Source organism: Poeciliopsis prolifica, unplaced genomic scaffold (assembly GCF_027474105.1).
Source record: "Poeciliopsis prolifica strain line A6 unplaced genomic scaffold, Auburn_PproV2 SCAFFOLD010, whole genome shotgun sequence".
Taxonomy (NCBI): Eukaryota; Metazoa; Chordata; class Actinopteri; order Cyprinodontiformes; family Poeciliidae; genus Poeciliopsis; species Poeciliopsis prolifica.
The window spans coordinates 4157871-4183530 of record NW_026562385.1 but is presented as its reverse complement, the minus strand read 5'-3'; the positions used below and the strand labels follow the sequence as shown (position 1 = coordinate 4183530).

General features: G+C 38.9%; 1 protein-coding gene across 3 annotated transcripts in view; it reads right to left on the bottom strand.

Moving 5' to 3' along the window:
* The window catches only part of cep112 (centrosomal protein 112), a 105245-nt gene that overhangs the window by 18716 nt on the left and 60869 nt on the right, over positions 1 to 25660 (bottom strand). For all 3 annotated transcript variants that reach the window (XM_055035640.1, XM_055035642.1, XM_055035641.1), the window contains 3 exons: positions 22640 to 22870; positions 9854 to 9916; positions 5499 to 5648 (listed from right to left, as the gene is read on the bottom strand). In XM_055035640.1, the coding sequence (XP_054891615.1) occupies positions 5499 to 5648; positions 9854 to 9916; positions 22640 to 22870 (444 nt within the window). The remainder of the gene's footprint in view (positions 1 to 5498; positions 5649 to 9853; positions 9917 to 22639; positions 22871 to 25660) is intronic.

The window sequence follows — 25660 nt, the reverse complement described above, 5'->3', positions numbered from 1 at the left end:
GAAACAGAGTTTGAGACGGCAAGAGTTCGGAGATACAGAGTTGGAAAGATAGGGTGTGCCAGAGAAAAGACTCAAAGTGTTTGTGTGTGCACCTTGCTCTGCCAGGCTAATGTCAGCTACCGTTCAGTCAGGTATGGCGTATGCACAGTTGTACTCTATATGCACGAATAGGTAGAAAGGCTATCTGTGAAGATAGTCATTAAAACCTGAAACATGTTTTCAAAGAACCAGCATGTAAACTTTTTCTTTATCAGATGAAGAGAAAGAAAAACATGCGGGGACACCAGTTACTGAAATCAGACGACAAATAAAACAGGATGTGTCTTGTATAGTACACTTTACAATCTAGCTAGCATCTACATGGGCCAAAACACATTATGATTATCCCACATAATGGCCCTAGTAAAGAAATGGTACTTTGGTTTTAATAGATGGAGTGCTTAGCATTTTGGATGGATTCATTTGTTTCAGCAGGATAATGATCAGCCATTTTGTGTTTATTTCAACGCTTTCTGTCGCAGGACACTGTGCATAAACGTTGTATTTGCAATTGAGAAAAAGGATTCCAGCTGCACATAACTGAAAGTTAACATATCAACAGCACAGGCATCAATTGTGGATGCTGTGTTCTTGTCTTTCTCACGTGAATAAAAAGACAGTTTATTAATATTACAGATATACACAAATTGTGCCCTTTTGATGGCCACACCAAAACATCGACTATGTTGTCTTTTTGCCAACAAAGGTGTGGCCTTAAAATATATCCACAGGTGTCCCTCTAATTCAAAATGTGTCAGTTAACCAATCAGAGGTTTCACATGAAAGGCCTTCACTTGATCATCTTAGCTCTCCCTCGTTGTTAAAAGAGAAAGTTATCATTTTACTTTTTCTTTTGAATTCACAGAAAAAAAAAATGTTTTCACTAGGTTTAACATATGGGAATAATTTTGGCGATTCTAACTAACCTAGAACATGTTAAGTTTGGTCTGATTTAACTTCAGGCAGAGAGAAAAAAGGTGCATTTTTATTTGGTGTATGTAAATATCTAGTTTCAACTGTATGTGTATATTTTTGTTCCTCTATTTCCAACAGAGAAATTCCAGAGGAATATTCTATATGATCATAATACTTATGAATGAACAGACCATTCAAAAAGTGTAATAGACTGTGAGACAAGAAAACCGTTGCAACAACTATAAAAAAAAAAGTGTTCCTCCAGTGATAACATTACGCATACAAAAATCTAAGATAATGTGCATAGTTAACTTTACTGCCGATTAACTAAAAAGGGCTTTAATGATGCGCAAAGGACTTGTGCAGCTAACACCCACATTTAAGAGGTCCAGGAGCAGCAGAGCCACAGAAGGAGCTAAATTCAGGCTAGAAACGACAGAATGGGGCTGCTAAAGAGAGGGGGGAAAAAAGGACATCTGATCCAGTGCAGCATGCATTCAGAGCAACTGTTTCGGGATTATCCCAATTCAAACGTGCGGCTAACTTTGATGTTATTTTCTTCCCCTGCTATTGTCTGAAGCCCCTCGCTCTCTTCATAATCCGAGGCCTTTGAAGTGAGCAGCATGGAAACAATGTCAGCAGGCGACACACTAACTCCGACGGCCCACTGACAGCTCTCCGCCGCTCCTTTCTTCCCCATCTTTTGTCTCAACTTCTAAACTTCCTCCATCCTTTCATTGCTCTTTCCCCCTGTCTTTCGTCTCAAGCACTGTTTGTCACCTCACCTTTTTCCTTTACCTCCTGATGCTTTAAATCTTTCTGTAACTTCCTTATTTTCTCTCTCTATTACCTGTTAGGTCATATCAACCCCCACTCTACCACCACACATATGTCTGGTCTTCACTAAATTATTCAAGCGTTAATTGGAATCTCATTAGCTGGTGTTTAACACAAGGGGATCGTTATAATGAAGACACAGATAATGAAAGCTGTTGTCTGCTCATAACACTGATGCCAAGAGAAATGTAACAGCTCATGATTGAAAGGAGAAAATATGTGTTGCGTCAGTGTAGACTACTAGCAATAAGAGTGTGAAAAATGACATTGTTTTTCTGTGCTGTTTTAGAATTGTAGTCTGCCTGTAATTTCTGCAATGGCAGTGGAGAAAGTGAAAAAAGTTCAGTGTGCATTGGCTAAGCTTCCAAATTCTGAACTAACATCAACTGCCTTTTTGTTTGGCTCAGCACTTCACTTTTCAAATTGGGGAATGCTAGCTTGCAGAGCAGACAATTTCAGGTAAGCTTCATAGCGTCAAACTGGTGCACTACATATGTTATGGCCAAATGTTAGCAATTGCATACAATTTAAAACTTCCACTATTTCAGCAAGTAATTGTTTCTCAATAGCAAGACTCAAATGATCAAGTCATTCGCAGGACACTAGAGAACTTGTCTGCATACTAAAGAGATAATTTAGTCATTTGGTATATTTAGAAGGACCTGGGACAAATCTAAAATGCCTGGAAGGACGAGAGTTGCCCACCTCTACCATATAGGGTTTTTTTAAATGGAGAAAAAAAAAAACTTATTAGTATGTTCAAAACAATCTAAGACCACTTTGACTTCAATATACTGACCCGCCAGAATGCTTTGTCTGCTGATTTTTTCCAATTTGGTAAAGTTTGCATCAGTATGCACAAATAGGAAACAGTCAGCCTACCTAGTTAGCCCTGCTGCGAAGGATAAAGAAAAATATCTTCAAAGAAAAAGCAACAAAACTGACCTTAGCGGGCAGTCTACCAAAAACAATGGGTGATTAGTGATACAATTGCAAGCATGTGTTACAGCCAATAAAAAACAGGGTAGAAGAAATATCAAAAGACAAAGACAACATTGGCAGCAAGCTGACTGTCATCTACATTTCTTTACCTTTTCCTCCTCATCCTTTTTTCCTCTCAACATTTTCACAATAAATTGGTGGATTACTGCCATCAACTGTTATGTCTGGTAATCCCTTCAAGTGTCAGAATCACAAGAATTTTGTCAACAGTACAATGCATTCAGTTGGCCTAAGATGGTGTGACAAACAATGTAACTCGTGCAACCGCTCTTCTCATTTGCCAAGTGTGTAATTCTCAATCTAAGTATTGCAACACAAACATCTGCTGAAAGTGTCAAACACGGTGGTGGCAGAAAACTAAATGTTTTGCAGCCAGAGGTACTGGTACATAGCATAAAGTGGGTGCAATGATAAAAACTGTGAGTTACAGATCAAAACGAGTATGTGCTGAGTGTTATGCAGGAAACTGGTGGACTCAATATAGCCCAGCAGAATTTAATTGAGCATCATGGAAAGGCTTTCAAACTAACAGTATGACAGGAATATATATATCTTGATGACGTACCCCGGCTTGAGCTTGGCTCACTGCAGAGTAAAACCACTGTTGTGTGGCAAATAAAATACTGATAAATTGGTTTCTGAGTGCATAGCAACAATGCTGGAACTGGCTCGAAAGCATCTTACGTCCAAATACCTCATCTTTAACTGCAAAAAAAGCCATTTTAACCCAAGTTTGGAAATGTTTCAGAACACACAAATCAAAACAGGCTTCTGGCAAGGCATTGATCTGAATGTTTTCCAAAAAGCCAGGGAAGCCAGCGGTCTCTAAAATTATTGACATTTATGTTCATGATGAGGCCAACTTCTGACCAGAGACGCTGGTTGTAATTAAAAAAAAACTGAATGATTGTCATCAATCAAATAAAGTTACAGAAGCTACGCTAATTATGTCTAAAAAATTTTTTAAGCTGAAAATCTGTCAAATTTGTGATTTCATACTTCAGCAAGCAATTGCCTCTGGCTGTCACAGAATAAAGCTTTTCTCGTAAATCCTTTGCAGTTATACATACTTGGAATAAAACAGAAGCCTTCCCTATGTGTGGCATATGGTTGTTACTTTCTGTTACGGAGTAAAATGAAAGGCTGTAGAAAAAAAGTTAACTCTGGACAAGGAGCAAAGATCTAAGAGTCGGCTCACAAACCTGCCTTCTTCCTATACAAGGCAGCTGTGGCCACAAACAGACTAAGTTGTGTTTGGAAACATGTACTGATTCCAGACCAGACACAACAACTCTTTATTTAGGGAGCCACACCCACTCAACTGCCAGTGCAACTGTCTTCCAGCCTGCTTTATGCACAATAAAGGACATTATACCCCAAAACTCATCTGGTTGCTGCTTTGTCTATACATTTTAAAAGGGGCCAAAGGGGAACTGGTTGTATTTAAGGACATAAACAGTCACAGCCTATAAGACTGAAGTCCAAATGTGAAATTAAACTGTGAAACAGAGTGACAGTGATGATCAAGGCATTGGGTGCAGCAGGCAGATACATAACGTTCACTCAGACACTTAAAGACACTATGGAGTTTGAAACTAGCCATAAAAATGACAAAGCACATGCAAGCAATGAGAGGGCTTTAACAAAAGAACAGCGACCCGTGTTTACTCTATTAAAGTCAAACCCAGACAGGAGGTTTTTTTTAAAGATTGAAGTTTGCAGACAACCCCCTACTTGAGGGTAAATGTCCACAGCTATGTATATGGAAACAGAAGAAGCAACACCTAGAAGGTATCAACTTGGGCTACGAGAAAGCTGACTTGTAAAACTATTTAAAATCAAGTTAATGAAACTATTCACACAATGATAATAAATTATTTAAAAAGATTATGGACTTTTCTCATGAGCTGATAAATTTGTTTAGCTTAAAAGAAGCACACAGCTATTCTTTGAACATTTTATTTGAGAAATTTAGGAATGTTCTGATGCAACCAAAACAGAACAAGTATCAGTGTTACTTGATGAAATTCAAACCCTAATACCTGTTGTTGCACAATTAGTAAGCCATGAAGTCAGTTGCATTTTGCATGTGAATGGCTTGAAAAGCTGCATTTCACATTATTTTTCACCTTAAAAAAACTCCTTAACAAAACTATTCTTTTGTCTAACAATAGTTGTTTTTTTTTTCAAAATTCCCAATGATTTTCATAGTTAGGGAAATGGAGAACTTGCAAAAGCTACAAATGGAAAAATGAGGAAGAACATGATGACAAGAAGGAAGGACATGATGAAGGAGGGAATCAAGTGAGTGCGAAATGAAAAGAAAGGCATATGGGATAAAACAGGTTAGTAAAAAATGAAGACAGGAGAAGGGAAAAGGTAGACACAAAAAAGGATATAAGGAAGGATACAAACAAGGAAGGATGGAGGGAATGTCATGAATTTAATCAGTTTAATGTAGTATCAGTGTCTGTAAATGTCCACAAATGGTAGTTAATCTGTTGTGAATATAATCCAGTAACTTGCATCATCAGACTGAGAATGTGTGTCAATGGAAAAGACTGATTTCATTGTAACACATCTTTGCTTTGAGAGTTGAAAAGCACTATCTAAATCTGGTATCATTCCATTTCATAAGTAAGAAAATATCCTGACTGAAACATCTCTAGATCAGACACTACTGCGAAGAAGTTACCAGCACAAACCTTGTTGGCCTGCTCAGCATCGTGGGATATGGCCTGTCTCTCTTCGTCCCACCGAGCATTGACCTCCTTCAGCTGCTTCTCCATCGCCTGCCTCAGGCGAACAGCCTCTTCTTTAGAGTCAATTACTGACGTCTGCAGCTCTGCAATCAGCTGTCAAAAAAGAGGGGAACAAAGAAACATGATGATTTTACTTGGGACTCCACAAACCTGAACGAAGGAGTCAATGTTGAACTAGTCAGGCAGCTCTCATAATAAACATTTCACTTTAAAAATCTGGCTGGTGAGCAGTCACCTTGAAAGGCAGCTTTTTTCTTACCAATCTCATGTCTTTTAAGAGACAAGACAGGAGACAAAGAATAGAAAGAGAAAAGGGACGAGGGAAAAAAAAAAAAAAACTTCCTTCTCGTAAGAGCTCGTCGACTTTGTGTTGGTGAACTTGTGGTGCACGCTAAGATGAAAAGGAAGTGGCTCGTCTTTGAAAATCTCCCGTCCAAATTAACATTCTATTTAAGCCGCAGTTCGGGAGAAGATGAGGAAAGATGAGAGTGGGTGAAAGAAAGAGGAGAATGGGGGAAGAGGAGGGGAGCTGTGTGGTGGTTCTGGAGCTAGCTCTGGGCTAGACGGATAATTGTTTACAATTTTCACACATTGGAGGACGAGGCCTGCTGGAATCTGTTGGCTGTGTGGGAGTATAGCAGGTAAGCCTCTACAGGTCGCTCAGACAGATGGAGATGATGAGGGTGGAGCAACAGTGAAATGTAGATTAAGATTACTTTATGAAATCATATTAAAGCAATAGCACAATATAATGGTAGCAACATTTCTCGACTCAGGAATTATTATTAGTAATATTATTATCATCCTTGCGGCTGTGGTTCTTCCAATCCCAGGCAAAAGTGGCATTCTTAACAAAGCCCCTCTAAAGTCAAGAAATACCCAAATCTGTCACAGAATTAGCTCAAAGATATTAATATTGTTAAAGACCTTGCATTGTTCCTGAAAAATAATAAAAATAAATAAATAATTAGCTATATTTGCACATGAACTTTCAGCTCTCGTCCACTGGGCCCCCCTGCACCACCACCCAACTCCCTCTGTGGACGATCATGGATAAAGTAATGGTCTCTCCTCCAATACCACCCACCATAACCTCATCATTAAGCAGCGAGAGAGAGTGCAGCTCTGTTTAGTTCACAGGTCACCCAGGAGGAGCACTCTCAGCGAGGTGCTTAACACACACGGCTGAATCTGAGAGACGTTAATTAGGTAAGTCTCTGTGTGTACGAATGAGCGAAGAAGGGAGACAAAAGTGAAAAGACGAAATATGCATGAGACACGGCTGTGTGCGCTCAAGCACGTAACATATGCTGCTGTATCTACTGTGTCTTTATTCCCCCTAGCATAACGTACAGTTTGGTATGCTTTTAATTGGGCTATTAGCCATGCAGCTGAGCTCATGAGCGATGCCCCCCTGTCAGTCTCTATGGGGTTAACAACTGGGGTTATCCTTTGAGTTTCAAAGACCTCTTGTTTACATTTGTCTGAGTTGTCCCAAGGAGGGCTAAAAAACCGAAAGGCTCCACCTTTACATTTTAAAACAAAGCTGATGAAGCGCTAAAAAAAACACTTTGAATTCATCAAGCGTCTTAGTATTATTGCAAAAACCATGCACCTTTAATGCTATTCTCTTAATAGCATGTTTCAAATCTTTCACGCAAAGACTTTTCTTTAATATCTCATGTGCCAGCTCTTTGCTCCCAAAACAGAGGATTAATCACTTACTGCTCGTCTGCGGTGGCACACTTCATCACCGAAGAGGCCAAACATGACTGAACTTTCACACAGCATTCGACTTCTTTTGAAGTCGAGCATTGTGTAACTTAATAAGCTACCGTTCTTTCACAACATCTGCTTGTCAACCTGGCTTTCAACTTGGAGCTTTTTCCAGCCGACCCAAAATGTGTGTGTGTGTGTGTGTGTGTGTGTGTGTGTTTGCGTGTACAGGTAGCCGAGTAAAGGAGGGATTTACAGGTGGGAAGAAAGAAAAACAACAACCTCCACCCCCCCTGAATCTTCTCTTTGAGGAACAAGGTGCAATTATGGTCAAATGATTGTAATATTTTATCTCGACATAATCAAGACAAAAACCTTTTTCTTCTGTTGTGTAAACAGTACTTCAGGGTGTTTTAGATCTTTAAGGTGGTGAAGGGAAAAGTGCTTGAACTTCCCAAAGCATTTTTGCTGAATGGAAAATTTTTTACAGGAAGCAATAGTTCTGTTTGGAGAGAAGAATTACCCCGGATTTAAATGGGCTGAGGTGACACGTCCTAATGGCAAACACATGGTTCCAAAAAACAAGTGCAGGTTCGGGTCGACAGGAGGGGAATAAAGGTGAAGGAGATGCAGTAAAAGGGGATCAGAGGACAAGGAACACTATAAAAATATAAGAAAGAGAGGAAAAAGACTTCAACAGATGTTTGGGGGGGATCAAATATGGAGGCTCTGGCTATATGAAGAAAGCACTGCAAAATGTTGCAGGAATAAGGCGGGTACAGCAACCTGAGCCGCCATAGCCCTGGGCTAGAACGTTGAGAACTGGACCGCTCTTGTTTTCTCCAATGTGGTTTCGATAATAGCAGAGTTTGAAGGCAGTAGAGGATTCAAATGGTCAAGTTTTTCTGAGTTTTAGATACAGTTTTTCTACTGCTTTCTTTCACCAACACACGAAACACTACATGACACAAACTGGGATACATAAATCTTTTACACCCGGAGAAGTTCAAAATCATCTACTGGTGACTAGAACTCGATGATTTTCAATTTCATCTGCCCTGACTGGCAGTGTGGATGTTACTGAAGACAGAAGATTTTTTTTTTGTCTCAGCAAGATGTTAAAAATAACAGAAACACAAAAAACTGTAAGTAGCTTTTTAAAGTAACACTTCCTATATTTTCATCTCAGTTGAGCTGGTAATCTAGATTTTTGAGGGCATCCACATGGAAATTGATGTCATGCTTGAAATGCTAACCACACAATGACATTGATGCCCTCATGCTTCCCTGTAAAAAAAAAGTTCAACCATATACGTTTTTTTTTTGTGCACAGTTTTTTCCATTAAATAAGTTTATCTGTTATTGTTTGTCTTTTGATTATGCTAGACAAAAAAGAACAGAAACCTTTCATTTGACCTCACAACTGGTCAAATAGCAACTGAGTGGACCTGAGGCCTTGTCTGATGCTAAACTGGTCAAATCAAATTTGGATTCTGTGAGAGTGCCTTCTGTTGGTCAGAAAATAGCATTGGAGATAAAACTCAGAGAGGGACTAGATCAAAACACATAAAACTTGAAAATGAGCATCTCGATGAATGAGTAATTTCTCAGACACAAAATGAACTACAACCACAAATGGAGCCAAGCAACACTCATTGAGCCATTTAGGACAAAAGGGTCTCCATCATCAAGTGAGCTACAGCAAACCCCCCATTTTAGCTAGCAGTATGAGAGCACAAATGGGCTGAACTTGTTCTGATGAAACTTCCAGGAGTAAAATTCACTTGCAAATAAAGTTAAATTACATCCTGAAACATTATGTAGCTCATTTCAGCCTATTGGATTCCCAGGTATCCTGAAGTGTGGCTACTTTAAATGAAGCAACTTGGAAGAATATTTGAAATTTATAATCATCACTGTTTAGGTCTAGGGAATAACAATGCCACAAAGGAATGTTTCCAGAGAAATATTTGTTAGTTGTTCCAAGTGTCAGGAATTCATTCTTTGAATGCCAAGAGTATATTTAGCCCGTTGGATGAGGCCTCACTGCACTTCTTTCTCGCAGTGTTAATAGTGTGGAAGATGCTAATGGTCACAGACAGACTATGAACTATCGTCATGACAGACGCGAAACAAAGGAGTGAGGAAAATCAGGCTTACATAGTGCCATATTTACCAAGAATATCTCTGTTCTATGAATTTCTGATAGTCTGCCCCTTGCTTGTAAGACGATGAATAAACTGAAAACCAACAATTTATTAACCCATTAATGTGTATAACGAATAATTACGTTTATAAAAACATATTTGTTTTTATAAAACAAGAGCGGTCCAGTTCTCAACAAATGCTTAAATGAAAATTTGCTATAATTTAACCTGTAGGTGTGTGGATTTTTTTTTAAAAAAACTTTTGAACATTTTGCTTTTCCTTGAGGCCAGAGGGGCAAATGCTGCAGGTAGAAATTCCTCACCTTTTGCCCCCCCCACCCCTCGCCAGTGAGTTCTGTGACAAAGTTGGGTGGAAAAGGGAAATATTAAATAAAAGAAGGGGCAGAATAAGGCAGGAGAAAAGAAACCGATTACCTGGGCAGACTTGGCAAGCTTTTGACTGTACTCCTTCTCAATCTGCTTCAACCTGCTGTTGGTCTGCAACAAGAAAGAAGAGAGAGACGGGTGTGAGAAAGAGATATGCAGACAGGTGGATGGAGGGACACAAAGAGACACAACTGAGAGGTGAAATTCAATCTTCTGTTAGGAAGTGCACAGAGGAACATCCCCCTCCCAACCAACCCTCTCTCTCACATACACACAAACACACACACTAGTGTTGACCTCTGTCTGTTGGCAGTGTGTCCCTGTGGCTCCTTGGCAGCGCTCCAGTCTTAACGCCTATGTGTGCCAGAAGGTAGTGACGGTCATGGTGCCCAGAGGGCACCAGTCTCTTTTGATCCTCAACCAACAATCCATCACTTAACAAGAAACTGCGTGTTGGAGGGGTGAATTAAATGTCGCTGCCAATTAACGACTGAGGGGAAAAAGAAAGGGATGATCGAGAAAAGCTTCAGGACTCAACACAGTGAATTGATGTTAAGCGAGTGCTGATATTCTGCCAACTATCAAGATGTTTACAATGATCTAAGAAAAGAAGGTGTATCAATGTAGAATTGAGATTTTATTTAAAAGGGCAAACTTCATTATTGTCCCATTTCCTTTGCAGTTATGTCTTGAAGTTCATGTTAAGAGTAGACATTTCAATGTCCAAAATCAAGAAAAAAAAACATGAAAGAAACAAACAAGGCAGTAGGGAAAGTAGATAAGCTGCAGAAAAGTAATGTTAGCTTGGACCTCTAAATTAAAACATCTATGTGTAACACAACAGCAAAGCAAGAAGAAACAAGAAATGGGAAAGTTTTCAGTTTGACCTTGAGTTCATAAAGTGCAGAATGTCAGTCACTGAGACAATCCTTGAACAATAGTTTTTTAAAGACAGGTCAGTCATAAAAAGTAAAAACCATGACCTTCCTTCCCCTAAAGCCACGTTTGTAATTGTTTTAAGAAGGACTCCTAAGTTTTTTGCACAATGGGATGTTTGCAATATGTTTGATATATTCATTTTTTGTTAGAGAAATGATCCAATTTTTTCATTTATAATATGTTAAGCATATAGATGGTGCATCATCAAAGGCTCTTTTTTGTAAGATGTGTAATGGCTTATTATCAGCATTGAAAAACAAAGGCAAATACGTCTTTTGATTTATTTGTTAAATGATAAAAACATAAAAGTTAACATTTCTTTAAATCACTAATAATTTATGGCTTCTTTCAATTTTAAGACAAACACTCTGTCATATCCTGAGAGTCCCTGACAGACAATTCATGAGCAAACACTGCTCCATTGAACACACCCCTCACAGCCATCAACACCTAAGCTGCGTTTGGCCTCTGCACCCAATTCAAACACTTCCTGACAAACATCGCCGTCCGCTCTGAACGGACACACCTGTCACCACGGATACACAGAGCCGTCACCAAGGACACGGACCTGTCTTCCTGCTCCAGGATTCTTTGAGTGGCGGCCCCGCTTGTCCCTAGGGGCCCTGCAGCACCTGATGAGAGCGGGGAGTACAAAGAAGGGTGTAGAAAAGAGGAGAAAAGGAACTGTGCATGAGGGAAAGGGGAGGTGCAAATGGGGCTCTTATTCCTTACATCTAATGTATTTGTTGTCTTCTTTGACTGTGGCAACAGTACAGCTTTACTGAATAAAATCAGGGTTGTCAGTTTGTAAGACAATTTTGCAGGAGACAATATTTCTTAACCGTTTCGCTCAGACAGTAGCTTTGCTGTCTCGTTTACAGCAAAAGATGAGGCATAATGTGGCTGAGGAGTCAAAGTTATACCTCATCATCACCGCAGTTTGTTGTGAATTAATGAGATGTTTGCTGTACTGTAAATGACTTGGCTTCAGATCTAAACGCATTCACAGACACACTGCCATACTGACACGCAAACAGTCTCAGATGTTTCATAAAAACATAAAGAGGCAGCTACTAAACTATTCCCTTTACTTACAGCCACCCAAGGGAAGGCAGCAGAAAGCACTGTACAACATCAAGCATTATAGAGCCGAGCCATGAAATACACATTAAGAAATGGCTGAAAGTAGACTGAGATGTAGATGGAACATGTGAAGAAAATAAAAAAGGCCCTGCTGGACTGTGGAAAAACAAAGCTAAATTAAATGCCCAGCCATATGTGTGCGAGTCTGTAAGAATTTTCAAAGAGTCTACCTGTGCCCTGCCAAAGGCATTTTTGTGCTGAAGGCACTTTGAGGCTGTATCAGGCTCTTCAATCGCCTCTTAATCCTAGCGGTGTGGAGTGCAGCTGCTTTGAAGTATGAGTGTGTGTACAGAAACCTTGAGGATGTGTGTGCGTGTTAAAGAGAGTGGAAGTAGATCTGAAGGCAAGGCATGCACCGCTTACCAGAACTTAATTAATAATCTGCAGCGGGAGCCAGGCCAAACACACACACACACACACACACATGCAAACAGACAAAAGGACACACAACACAAAGACTGGGACAGGAGTGGCAGAAGGCAGAGTGACAACTTTCTCTAACACGCTTAAAGACACACAAGTCACAGTTGCTCAAACACAGATAATGGACAGAGAGCCTGACTTTGATCTATAGCCATTTAGAAAAGGCTCGCTCAAGGTGTGCATTCCAGGAACACTCCATTGAATCACTGCTAAAAGCAGGGAAGAATTTTTTCTGTAGTGTTGACTCTGGTGGTTGACTTTATGAAAACACACACACACACACACACACCCCACACACACACACACACAAACACACACACACACACACACACACACACACACACACCACACACACACACACACACACACACACACAAAAGTATATCTAGAAGAACTTTGCTTCTACTTGGATTTTTTTTTTATACCAATCAAACTGATTGGTATAAGGACAAAAGTCAACAAGAGCAAAATCATGATCCATGTGTCAAGTAGGAGATGCTGAAAAAAACAAAGTTATACTCACTCCAGGTGACAATAGCAGCTTTTTAATTGAGTGTGCAGTATCTTTAGCAAAACCTATAAGGACTGGTTTTAAAGATTAACTCCATAATTACAAAATTTTTATTGAACTGTGTATTGTCTTGACCAGAAATTTGTACCAGTTTTCTGATCTTGTAAGGGTATTGAAATTTGATAAAAAAAAAAAAAGTTTATGACAGATACATTATGCTTACTTATTATTGTTTATGTATTTCAAAAGGGACGTTGCACATTAAAAATGTGTCACTGTTAATTATAAAGGCTATTTTTAATCTGTAGCCTCTCAAGGAACCATCATTATTAATACAATATTTTGAGTGCGTCTTCATTTTATATGCGTCATTGCTATCCTTGTGACATATACAGAACAATTAACATTAACCATGTACAACATGGCATGTTGAAGAACACAATAGTATGAGGATGGGAAAAAAATAATCTTGCTAACTCAAACTACCGAAGGAGGTGGAAAGGATCTAAACTTCTAAGCAATCAACTCAAACAGTCACATGTGTTTAATCCCTGTAGAGCACTAAAAGCCAGAGACTTTTTTCTGCAAAGATTGTGCTCTGCAGGTTTACAATCATGCAGCTACACAGCATTCTGGAGCAGAGAACAGGCAAAACTGGTTCATTGTTGTTCCTTGACATGTTATTATCAAGTGCGCCAATACCAGGGGCATTGTCTTAAGATAACAATAATACTAATTACTACAAGTTCAGATTGCTGATTAATAGGTTTCACACTGACAGTAATAAAACTATAGCTCAGGATAAATGCAATTTACTCTCCAGGAAACATAACATGTCACCTTTTAAAATGATCAAATTAAAAAAAGGGGTTACCACTTTTTGTGACATTAATAATGTGAATCCATCAAATACATCTGTACTTTTGTTACTGCATAAAGATCTAAAGCCAGCTAAATCCCATTTCTCCAGGAAATGTTTAGTGGTTTCCAGTACGTGAACATATTCGGCTGGGATTGTAAAAGGCTGACCCCTGTCACGAAACACTGATGGGTTCTATGTATACACACCTGCATAATATACAAAGCTGATCACCAAGGTTAAAAGTCATTTTCACACCTGGAAACTCATGCTTCAATGCTGAATTTCTGCCAAACTATAAAACGTCTGCATGTTCACACATACTCCTTTCAATAACTCACAGAAATGTACCTTAAAAGTCCTTGATCGGTGCAGTTTTGCTGCCAAAAGTTCCCTAATTTCATTCGGTTTTATTTACAACCCAGTTTTATTCACAAAGTCAAAAAGGCCACAATATATCATAAAACACACTCTTAATTGGTGTTGTTTCACCCTGGTTACAACAAGCTGTATGTTGCATACTAGAGATTTGATTTATGTTGTTAGTCTTTGTAAAACCATAAAAAAAAAAAAAAAAAAATCAGGCTCAAAAAGGTAATTTTCTGAGCTCCACCAAGCTTTTCCAGTGGCAACTGTGTTTGTAAGCGCTGAAAATGGCTCTGTTCACCGCACACGTCTCTCTTAACGATTTGAGTTCAATCTGCTTGCGAGGGAGAGCTGGGGAGATGTTATTTACTCGTTTGTCTGTAATCATCGCCGTCTTTTCCCGCGCATCTTTGAGACTCTGTGCAAGTGAGGGGAGTTGGTGCTGTAATGACAAGAGGCTTTATTTTGCATTTCACAGTTTGCCATCAATGCCTGTCAGTAGTGATTTGCTTCATCCCTGCTGCTCAGTGTCAGTGCTTCATCGTGCAGAGTACAGAAATAATGCATCACGAACACAGGCAGGCGTACACGGATAAACATACATCAAATGCTCCAACACATAGCAAATGTTCAGTGATTATATAGAGCTAGTTCTTGTTGTCAGAAAACCAATTAAACCCAATTCCATCAGAGTGAAAGGACGTGAAATCTAACCCGCACTACAAGGTCAAGGGAGAAAGTATGATAGATGCATTAAATGCTGCTAAATCAGATGTTTAAACTCAAGCAAGTGGTCAGACATTTAAAAATATGTCACAGTCAGGCTTTCTGGTAAACTGTATGCAGTATTTTTATTCAAACAGCCAATGAACTTTGACTTGAGCCTGATGATATTGAGTGTATCTGGGTTTCAGAGCAGGCCAACCTCACTTTCTATCCATTTATATCCCCATCCCAGCTTTGATCAGTAACAGTCCTGATGTTCAGATGCAGGCTGCATTTGAGAGGAATTTGGAAGTCAACGCAAAAAAAAAAAAAAAAAAAAAAGCATCATGTCCCAGTTAAAACTCCACTTCAAACCAAAGTGTAATCTGTAGCGTGCAACATGATGGGAGCTGCCTGACGCCATGTCTTAATGCGATTGAGAAAGTGTGTCGCTTCCCTCCCTCCTCTTGGATGACTTCAAAAAGTGAGCAAGGGAGCTGTAATGTTTTTTTTTTTGGGACAGCAGAGCTTTTACTCTGACTCTTTCATCTGCAGGCTGACTCACTCTCTACTTCTCCTTTTCTTTTCTCTGCCGTTGGGCTGTATTGGCGTACCAAAAAGACAAATAGGCTGACGTAGGTCTGAGCATGCGTATATGTACAAGTATACACAACGCAATTTAGAAATAAGACCTAATAATCCAGATGGCCTTAAAGAAAGAGAATAACATTTATGCCCCAAAGTCAGATTTCTCGCTTTGCCTCCTCTATTTTATTGTCTCGCAGTACGTCTGTCAGGGTAAGCTGAATGTGGGCCCTCTTTGATCATCCCCCAGCCAATGTTTTCTCCTCTTCGTCTAATCCATGACCGACTGAATAATATGATTTGGTGTATCTCCAAATGGCAGGGGACCAAACTATTAAGTCAGCTGTGGCAAAGACATACCTATGACGACAATGACAACACCTCGTACCACCACCTTCTGGCTGAAGGAGTGAATGTCTAAGGGGGGTCAGGATCAAAGCTGAATGGATTAATTTGGATGTTAATGACATAAACATCACTTTAGTTTATGATTCTGGATCCTGACTTGTCACTACAAAGACATGTTAGCATTTAAGACAATGAACAGTGTGACACAGATATATGGAAATGGGGTAGGCACAGTTTTAGAAGCTTTGTGAGAAAGTCCATAGAAAGAGCTCTGGGAAACTTTTAGGCTTCTACATCCAGAACCCTTTTTCAGTAAGTATGAGTTTTCTGGGGCCATAATGAAAATATTGTCAACACTTGTCAGTTCATACTTTCATAGGGAGTTTGGAGTAATTTGCCAAATTTCTAAGAGAACCCACTGTAAACTATTATTGGTTATATTTTAAGACATTGAAGAGAAGCTAGTCTCTCACAGTTCTGTATGGCAGGAAAAACACATCAAGAGTTCAGGCTAATTGTGTTCTGCAGGGATAAAGGTTCAGTGTAACGTAACAGAAACAACCATTAACGGTCCTGACCTTCACATTTGATTCAGACCAAGTTACAGAGTATAAAACCAAAAGAAGCAAATAAGGAGGTTCTACTTCACAATAATGCCCAAATTTGTGTTGTTTTATCAGATCAAAGTGAAATTTGCTGCTGGAGGGTCACAATAAGCAGGATTTACTTATAAAAATGCAAACACTTCTTTTGAGTGATGGCATAAGAATATGGGTGTATCATCTTTCAAGACTTTATTACAGTAATATCTTTAAGAATGAAATCTTATTTTTTTATTTATTCAGCACTGAATGAAGTGTGGAGACCATCATATTCGTGCTGGTCTTAAGGTAATGCTAGCATAAAGACACAAAGCCTCAAGATGTTGATGGCATTATATAAAAATCCTTTTTTTTTTTTAAGTGGAAGAATTTGGTTTGAATTCAGGATTTAGTGATACATTAGGTGTTCTACAACATTATCATAGGGCAAAGTAATATCAGTCATCACAATACTGTGAAAGACAACTAACAAAAGAGGCAGTGATGAGCAAAGTTGTATCAAATATTTGTTAAATTCAGAGGAGAAAGTCACAGATTCCAACATGTTAACAGAACTATTTGTTCTCATCTGAAAATCAGCACTCAAACTATCTTGGGTGGTCTGATCAAATGTGTGCCGGTTTAAATATGCACAAAACCCCAAAATGTTTAAAGCACATTAAAATCTAATCTGTCAAACCGCATTAAAAGAAAGTGTCAGTGAGTTGTGGATGCACTCATGGAAAACTGTGTGAAAGCTGAGGCATCTCAGGTCACTTAGAACAAAAGTCATAAACAAATGGTTTCTCTGAAGCAAACAGCCAACAGGATGTTTTAAAATCTCCGTCCAAGTCGATAAACCAAGAGCTTGCTGCAAGCCGCGCATCCAGCTTTCTACGGTTAAAAACTTTGTTCTTCGCTTAAAATTCTAAAACAAATTTTTAGATATACGTCTTCCACACAAATAACCTAAAAAGCACAAGGTATTATGAACAGAAGACACACATGATTTAATCTAATGTTGAAACATACATTTAATCTGAAATAGATGTAAAAGTTTTATGTCTGCAGGAAGTTAAAGGTAGAACAAAACCAAAATCAACGAAAGTATGGCAAATTTCTTAAAAAGCCCTCTATGCCTGAAGCTCAAAGCTCCTGTTCCACATATAGGATATGGTAATATGTGGAAGAAAACAAATCAACTTCGATGACGTTTAGAGTAAAAATGGTATGGGCCATGTCACAATGAGACTAAATTCTTCTTTCACATGAACATTTTTCCATGGGATACATTACAAAGGCTAATAGTAAGCATTAAAGAGTTAAGGTCAAAGTATACCAAGGTTTTAAAAAAAAAATATGGCAACAAAACTGCTGTAATTCTGAAATGGTATTTCATTAGTGAGATTTAACAACAGTAAGAACGGCTGGTACTTCTCTGTTTTACATCAATTTGATCCGGTGTGAAACCAGAGTGTTATTATTCAATGTTTTTATATCATTAAGATTTCATACCTGCCACAAGCCAACACGTGTGAGACTGAGAAAGCCAAACAAACAGCTTTGTCACTTGCTGACGTTTTGCCACCAGGTGACTGTTTTTTTTTAAATGAAATTCCCAAATGCCCTTGATCTCAAGTAAAATTAGGCACAGACACATTTTCTCACATTTCAGGATAAATCAGAGACTGTTCTCGTGATTATTTCTGTCATCTGTCACCGAGCGCAATACTTACAAATATACAAGGTGACGTATTGGCAATTAAATTCCATGAAAATTGTGGTTCTTTTTAGGTAGCTATTAGTGCGACACATGCACTCGATGAATACTCAGAAGCATGCAGGCTTGCATTGACACGAACACACACAAAGTCATGTGCAAACATCTTCTTTTTTTCTTCCATCTAATCTCCTCTTGCAGTTCAAAGAGCCATCCTCTCCAGACTAAAAGTAAATATAAACTCACGGTTCCAGACGTTATTCATTTCCTCAAACCTGAATCCTCTTGATCTTTTGTCTCACATTATCTCACCTCTCCAGCATGAACACAAATTGTACTGTTGTGTCACACAAAGAAGTTTTAGTCTACCAGCAAAACTCTGAGACACTTACTGCAAACATCTACTCTCCTTAATATGCCACGGAAAGTATGCAAAGTGTGAATTTATACATTTATACAAGATGAGAATTGCTTCCAAACTGCCGAGCTCAGATATGTGGTGAAGACCAGCCTTCTGACAACCACCTGATGTTCTGAGCTTTGCCACAACTTAAAGAGGGTGGTGAGGATATAGGGGAAGACATGAAGATGAAGGGTGGAGGTGTGGAGCAGAAAAAGAAAGTTAGATAAGGAGGTGGTGCGGGTGAAAAGCAGGATTCTTGCTCACTGTAGCCGAGAGATGAGGCGTTTTTATCAGGCACAGAGGCAGTCTCACAGTCCCCTCATTGCAGCATGGGTGATTGAGAGGTCTGAGGTTGTGTGTACTCATTCTCACCCCAGAACATATGCGCACACACACACTCGGATACACACCAGCAAAGATAAACTTCAATAGTGTCGCAACTTTCCCTCAGCCTGCCTCCATCAGTTTTCCCTCTCTGCTTTCTTTCCGGCACAGATCAAATGTGCAGGACTATCTCTCAGTCTGGTCTTATTTCCTCTGATTCTTCTGGTTCTCATTATTTCATTCCAGCAGCTTTGACAGTATACTCCCAATAAGATCCACCACAACATCCAGCCCTTTTCTCTCCACTGCCTATCCCTTAAACTCGCACGTCTTTGATGAGAATCCATTCATGGATTTAATGGATTTCTCCGGCCTTTTTTCCATCAAAATCTTGAAGATGTGTTTAGGAAAAAAGAAGGTGGGGAAAAGCTGCTCTGCTACTACTTCTAAGAGTAGAGTGGACTGCATAGGACAGCATTTCTGTTGGCATCAAAAGACTGAGAAATTTTTAGCTTACAAAACAGGACGTTCAAGTCAATATGGATCTGAGGCCTGACTGACTTCAGTCCTATGGGTGCAACGACAAAGTGAAAAATTTTCTTCCTTCATCTGAAGTCAAACTTGGAGAAAGATTAGAAAGTACAAAAGGCGGGGGGAATAAGATGGTCAAACCTTTGCTGAGGATTTTTTTTAGAAGCATCCTCTTTTAGTTGCCAAAAAAGGAGGGAGAGCTCATTAATCTCGCTTATAAAAAGTGAAACTAGCACACAGTTGGTAGCGTTATCAGTCAGAGTTCAACACACGGCTGCACTGCTTTGAATCCTCTCCAGATTGCTCGACAACTGTGGCTTGTTTTTTTTCTTACACACACAAAAGATGTAAGAGAAGGAGATAAACTGAGTGTTTGCAACAAAACAGCTTTCAAGCACCTAAAGAAGAAAAGCTGGAGGCACTTTTTTTTAGGATTTCTACCACATCAGTACCCTCGGTTCTGTGTGCCATATGGAGCCAAAATGGCGCCTCAGTGTGTTGGAGGTGCATGCATTCCAGAGCTAATGCTGTGCAGCTGATGTGGGATGGTGTCTAATGAAAAAAGCTCTCTTTGAGGGGCCCTGTGGAAGGATTAGGTTCTGATCAACACCACCTTAGGTCAGTTCCTGCTGGACTAGAGAAAGATTACGAGTGATCTTGCAATGTGGGTTGAGTTACGAAGGTAGAAAGAGGAATAATAAAAAACAAAAAGGAAGAAAGAAAGATCTGAAGATATTGAACGGCTGGTTTTAGTGTCCACACCCTTTGTATTATTTCATATTTTAACTGGTAGCAACCATGAAGTCAAATGTTTTTATGAGTGAAACAAAAGAAAAATGATTCATGCTTTTCAATATTTTTAACTCCTAAAAAAATCTATCTTCATATCTCTTCATCTTTCTTATGATGGTCCAAAATGAAATCCACTGCAACCAAGTCTCAACTCCTGTGTGTAATTTATTCTCAGGATGAATAAATAAAGTCTTTATTCATCTTGAATAAAGACAGCTGGAAAGCAAAGAGCATCAGGGAGAGCAAAGATGCCCACCAGGCAGGTCAGGGATAAAGATAAGACATTTAAAGCATGGTGGGTTTACACCCTGCTTTGGGATTCCCCAGTTTTGGAAAGCCCACAGAGAATTGCTCAATCTGAAAATAAATAGAAATGGACACAGGCAGCCACCTGAACTGACTGGCCAGGCAGAAAGAGCAAAAAAAAAAAAAAAAGTCACATTTTGTACAAGTATATGTGCAAGCCAATGCAGTAAAAGTACTTACAAGATTTCCAAAATTCTAAAAAGCTAGTTTTCAGCTTGTGTAAATGTAAATGCAAACTGAAGAAGCATCAATAAAATAAAATAAAAAAAAACACTGGCAAAAAAAAATCTATTAGTAACTAAGTATTTTTTTTTTACTTTTCATTTGACTTAAACATCAAAATAAGCTATATCATTGACTAATTTCTTTCCTGTCAACTGACCAGAAGGGGGGGACTCGTCTGGTTGCATTAAACAAAGCTAAATTATGCAGTGCAGCAGAAAATTATGACAACTTTAATCTGGAGTTTTGAAGTAGAATGATTTACGATCATTCTACTTTTTTGAATTGACTAAATCAATCGAAAAAACCCATAAAATAATCAATTTTACTAGAATGCTATAATTGTTAACTCAATTGTTCATATGCACACAACAGACAAAGATTGGGATTGAGATTACATGAAATGTACAGATTGGCCTTGTACACAGCTATAGAAGAAGCCTCTTGAAATGTCTGGTGCAAATGCAGCAGAATTTTGCAGATGAGTCTGAATGAATGAACTTGCAAAACAGAATATAAAATTACATGAAGATAAAAATACTGTCAGCTATAGCTCAAAAGAAACACTTAAACACATGCACACGCACATTTAAAAAACAGCATTTGCAATTACAAAGATCCACACACTGTTGCTGGGTGTGTTGTAAATAGACATTTAAAATCTTTGTTATACTGAGAACAAACTTAAAGTTGGGGAAATGGCAAACTGATAGGACGAACATGATGCACAGACATTAACACATGTAAACAATAATCTGTAGAATCAAAGCATTTGACATAGCATACATAGACATAGCATATTTCTACATGCTATGCGGTTGTGAAGGCAACCATTTTGGGCTAAAGCTCTTGATGTCCCAGGTTCCTGCTGCAGTAGCAGATTGACATTAGATGAAAATCTAACGTCAATCGAATTCATCATATCTCCAGCATAGAAAGTCTTATTTTAGCCACATTCAGTTGATTTTTCTGCTTAGTTGCCCGTGTCTAGCTCCTTCAGATTCACATCAACTCTGACCAGTTTCTGTTTCTGCTAAAGAATCAAAACCCACAGCATGATGATACCACCATCATGCCTCTTCACCAAAGGATGGTGGGGTCAGAATTTTATAGGTTAGTCAAAAACATTTATTTTTGACCTCATTTCAACAGAGTCGCTTCCTCCACAGTTTTGCTGTGTCCCTTGCTTGGCTTTTGATAAACATCAAACAATATTTATTATATAACATATGAAGTTTTCTTCTTCCCAAACTTCCATAGGGACAACAAATGACTGACAGGTAACCCTGTGAATCACTGCAGCTCCTCCAAACTTACAATGAACCACCTGTCTTGTTCTCTATTGGATGTTCCTCTTGACAAGTCTGTCACTTTAGTTTAAAGACATTAAGTGGTAGGTTTGAATTTGTCCCACAGTCCTCTCATTTTTAGATGCTGGATTGAACAGTTCTCTCTGAGATCTTCAAAACTTGGGATATAGTTTTATAACCTAAATTTGCGTAACCTAAAGTGTTTCTGCAACTCTCTCCCTGATCTGTCTAATGTTTCTATGTCTTCATGACCCAGTTTGTTCCTTAATGTTCCCCAGCAAACATTTAAAGCAAAGGTGGGTAACTCCAGTTCTCAAGGGCGAGTATCATTAAATTCTTCAATGTGTACTTGGTCAAACACACCTAATTAAAGTCTCAGAATAACCTCAGAATATAATCCTGTTATTTTTTGGTTCTGGTGTGTTGGAGCATGACGATATCTAAAAGTAGTAGGACAACATGCCAGGTGCCATCCCATTTTCTAAAGCCTTTATTAAACAGCTGGATCTACATTGACAAATCACACACAGGTGAACTCTATTGACCAATCAGACGTCTTGATAAGGAAACTGACTTCAATTAATTTTATTCGGGGACATGACCCCCAAAGTGGTTGAGCACAAATGCATGACACCTCATTTTGTAAAAAAAAAAAAAAAAAAAAAAAGTCAACAACTTTCCTTCCACTCCCCTACTTGGACTACTTCCAATACAAAAATACTGAGAACTTACAACAAAATTCACTCATATCTTATCCCCTATTTACCTTTTCCAGATTGGCATCCATCTCCTGTTGGTGGCGCTTCTTTAGATCGTTGGTCATCCGTTCCATGTCGGAGCGCAGCTGTTGCATCGACGCCTCCTTAGCATGGATCGCTTTTTGCCTCTCCTCCTCCTGAAGCAATGCCATCTCGACCAGCTTTTGCTTGTGCTGCTCATGGGTCTGCTGGAGCTCATTGTGTAGAGTTGACAGTTGGGCCTCCAAATCGGAAATTGTCTGTAGATTGACATAAAAATGCATTGGGAGGAGGAAAAGTTGCCAGACTTTGTGTATTTTTTCCCACTCAGTGGATTAGGAATGAAAATGCTTAAAAGTTCTTACATTTTTATGCATTTTGCAAGGTAGAAAGTCTTTCTGAACATTTAGTTGATTTATTGATTTAAATGAAAGGGTAATGTCTGAGAATAGAGGTGGGCTGACGGAAAGAGATAATTGGATACAGTATCAGAGAGAAGGAGTCTCTAAGGAGATTCAAGTATTTGTATCGTACTCTGCATGGATGTGGGTGGTGGCCTCTGCAATGAACTCCTCACTTTAGCCCCCCTTTCAAACCTCTCAGCTTTGACTTTTCTCAGTAGAGCACGTTTAATAGTCTTGCCAGTGAGAGTTAACATAACATAGCGGAAATGCTAATATGCACAAGTGAGTGCAAAGACTGCAAAAAATAAACTGCTCTAACATGTGCAGTGGGAGCCATTGCTTTGCAGTTTGGAAAATGTCAAAAAGAAATAGCTGGAAAACAAAGACATCACATGATTAGGAGGATGGAGATTGTTTTGAAGGAGATGTGACAAAGAGAACATTTGCAGTGATAATATTTGTTCTTATAAGGAGCATGGACCCTTAATATTTAGCTAGAGTATTAAAAGTAATTGTACTACATCAGGGTGAATGCAGGATTCAGCAAGTCAAATTTAAGATTTTTTTTAAGGACTTTAAATGTCACCTTGAATAAAATTTAAGACAATACAATCTATAAATGTACAGGAAGGTAGGGGGAGCTCGCTGTATTACAATCAGATATTTTTGCACAGAATGCACCTAAACTCATATGGGTTAACAATAGAAATGAGTCATTGGTACAAATGTACAACGAATTTGTACTTAGTCATGATAGATACAGAAAAGCTAGCTAGCTAGGAAGCAAGGGTTCACTAGCAGCTGGTGACTGGTAGTCAAAACTGTCACAAGTCACAGAAAGCAATGAAGATGTCTGTGGACGACGCAAACTTTGGTCTGACAGTCCCAGGAAAAAAAAACAACACATACAAAATTAAATAGTTCTGCCATGACCAAATTTAAGACTTCTGATAAACATATTTAGGGCAAAATTGTACATTTCTAGCAGGTATGAGACATATCAAGTCCTTAATTTTAGATGCATAAATTTAAGGATGCACAGACAATCTATTCATGAAAGTAGGCACCTGATCCTTTAAGGCATTCTAAGATGACTCCACCAATTAGAAGCAATAAGCAATAACTATTACAGTGAAGTTTTGAGAGGTCTAAGATGAAGGACACTGTTTCACTCCAACATACCTGTATTGCACCTATTCCCCAGTTATTGCACATCCTCATTACTCTCCTTTGTTTCAGCATGTGCTCTTGCCTGCTGCTCAGTCCCCAGCCGCCAGAAAGGCCCGAGCATCCCAGGACAACACCACGTTAAGGCTATCAGACAGCGAGTGTCTGAAGTACTTTTTATTTAGGGGCACTGAGGAGAAGCAAAAGGGACTTAAAAGGAGCCCCACATAAACAAACAGAAGCTATGGCTACCAGCTACCCTCTTGTCTACACTGGTTCACACACACAGATATCCCCGCGTGTACGTGGGCGTGCGCATTGAGACGAATAGTCTCGAGCTGTCACACACACTCAGAATAACAAGCACCAAATTCAAAGAAAACAAACATGAAATCGTGTCCCCTAAATTCTGTCTGATCGTTTGCAATTTTCTCTGCTCCGCTTTTGCAATCAAGGGCAAGAAGCAATACCATGTGAGCCCTGGAGTGTTTTTAATGCATAATTCTCTGTTTGACTAAAGTTGATACTATTTTTTTAAGTCTCTTAATAACTAAGTATATAATCATCCAGAGCAGTAATCTCAGCATTGACATATAGCAAACACATGAAAGACTTTGCTCTGGGTGCAACAGCAATTTATAATGAATGCATTTATTTACATTAAAAACATCACATGTCATTGTCCAACCACAAACTTTAAAATGCTTTATTTAGATTCTATGCTGCAGACCAGCACAAAGTACTGTAATTATGAGGGCTACACTAATAAAAATCTGAAAATAGTGGTGAGCCTTTGTCTTCAGAAGGCCCTGAGTCAGTAGCCTCTAACAGATCAACTTTTTGTTCCGTGGTCTACACGAGGTTAAAACTCTTCTCCATAGCCCAAAGGAACAGGAAAGTCAACCAATTTGTAAAAACAACTCTTGTTTTAGTTACAGTTTGCATCAACCTGTTTTGCAACTGAACATTTTTATAATTTGTCTTTGCAAAATAGCTCAGGCTTGGGCAGACTGGACAAAAAATGTTTTTAAATGTACATTTTCTAATCTTGGTGGAGGTCTGGACTTTTAATTTAGGTCTGGACTTTGACTGGGTCTTTCTAACACATGGAAATGCTTTGATCTAAACCGTTCCTTATGTTTAGGTCATCCTAAGCAGCCTCAACTGTATAGCAATCTCTTGCAGGACTGTGCTGTATTTACTTAGCTTTTAACCCTGAATTGAGTAGAGCTTTGTGAGATGTTCAAGGTTCAAGAAGTTTTCTAACCTAACAATTGTTTTAAACTTCTTCACAACTTTATCACAGACCAGTCTGGTGTGTTCTTCATATTCATGACGACTTTTGTTCACTAATATTCTCTATAAAATGTCTGAACCCTTCTACCCTTTTTATTTGTTATATGAAAGCATGTTGAGCACATCAGAGCACCAGCGTTCACTGAAGACTTCAGCTGTGATCAGAACTGGGGCGATGGGGGA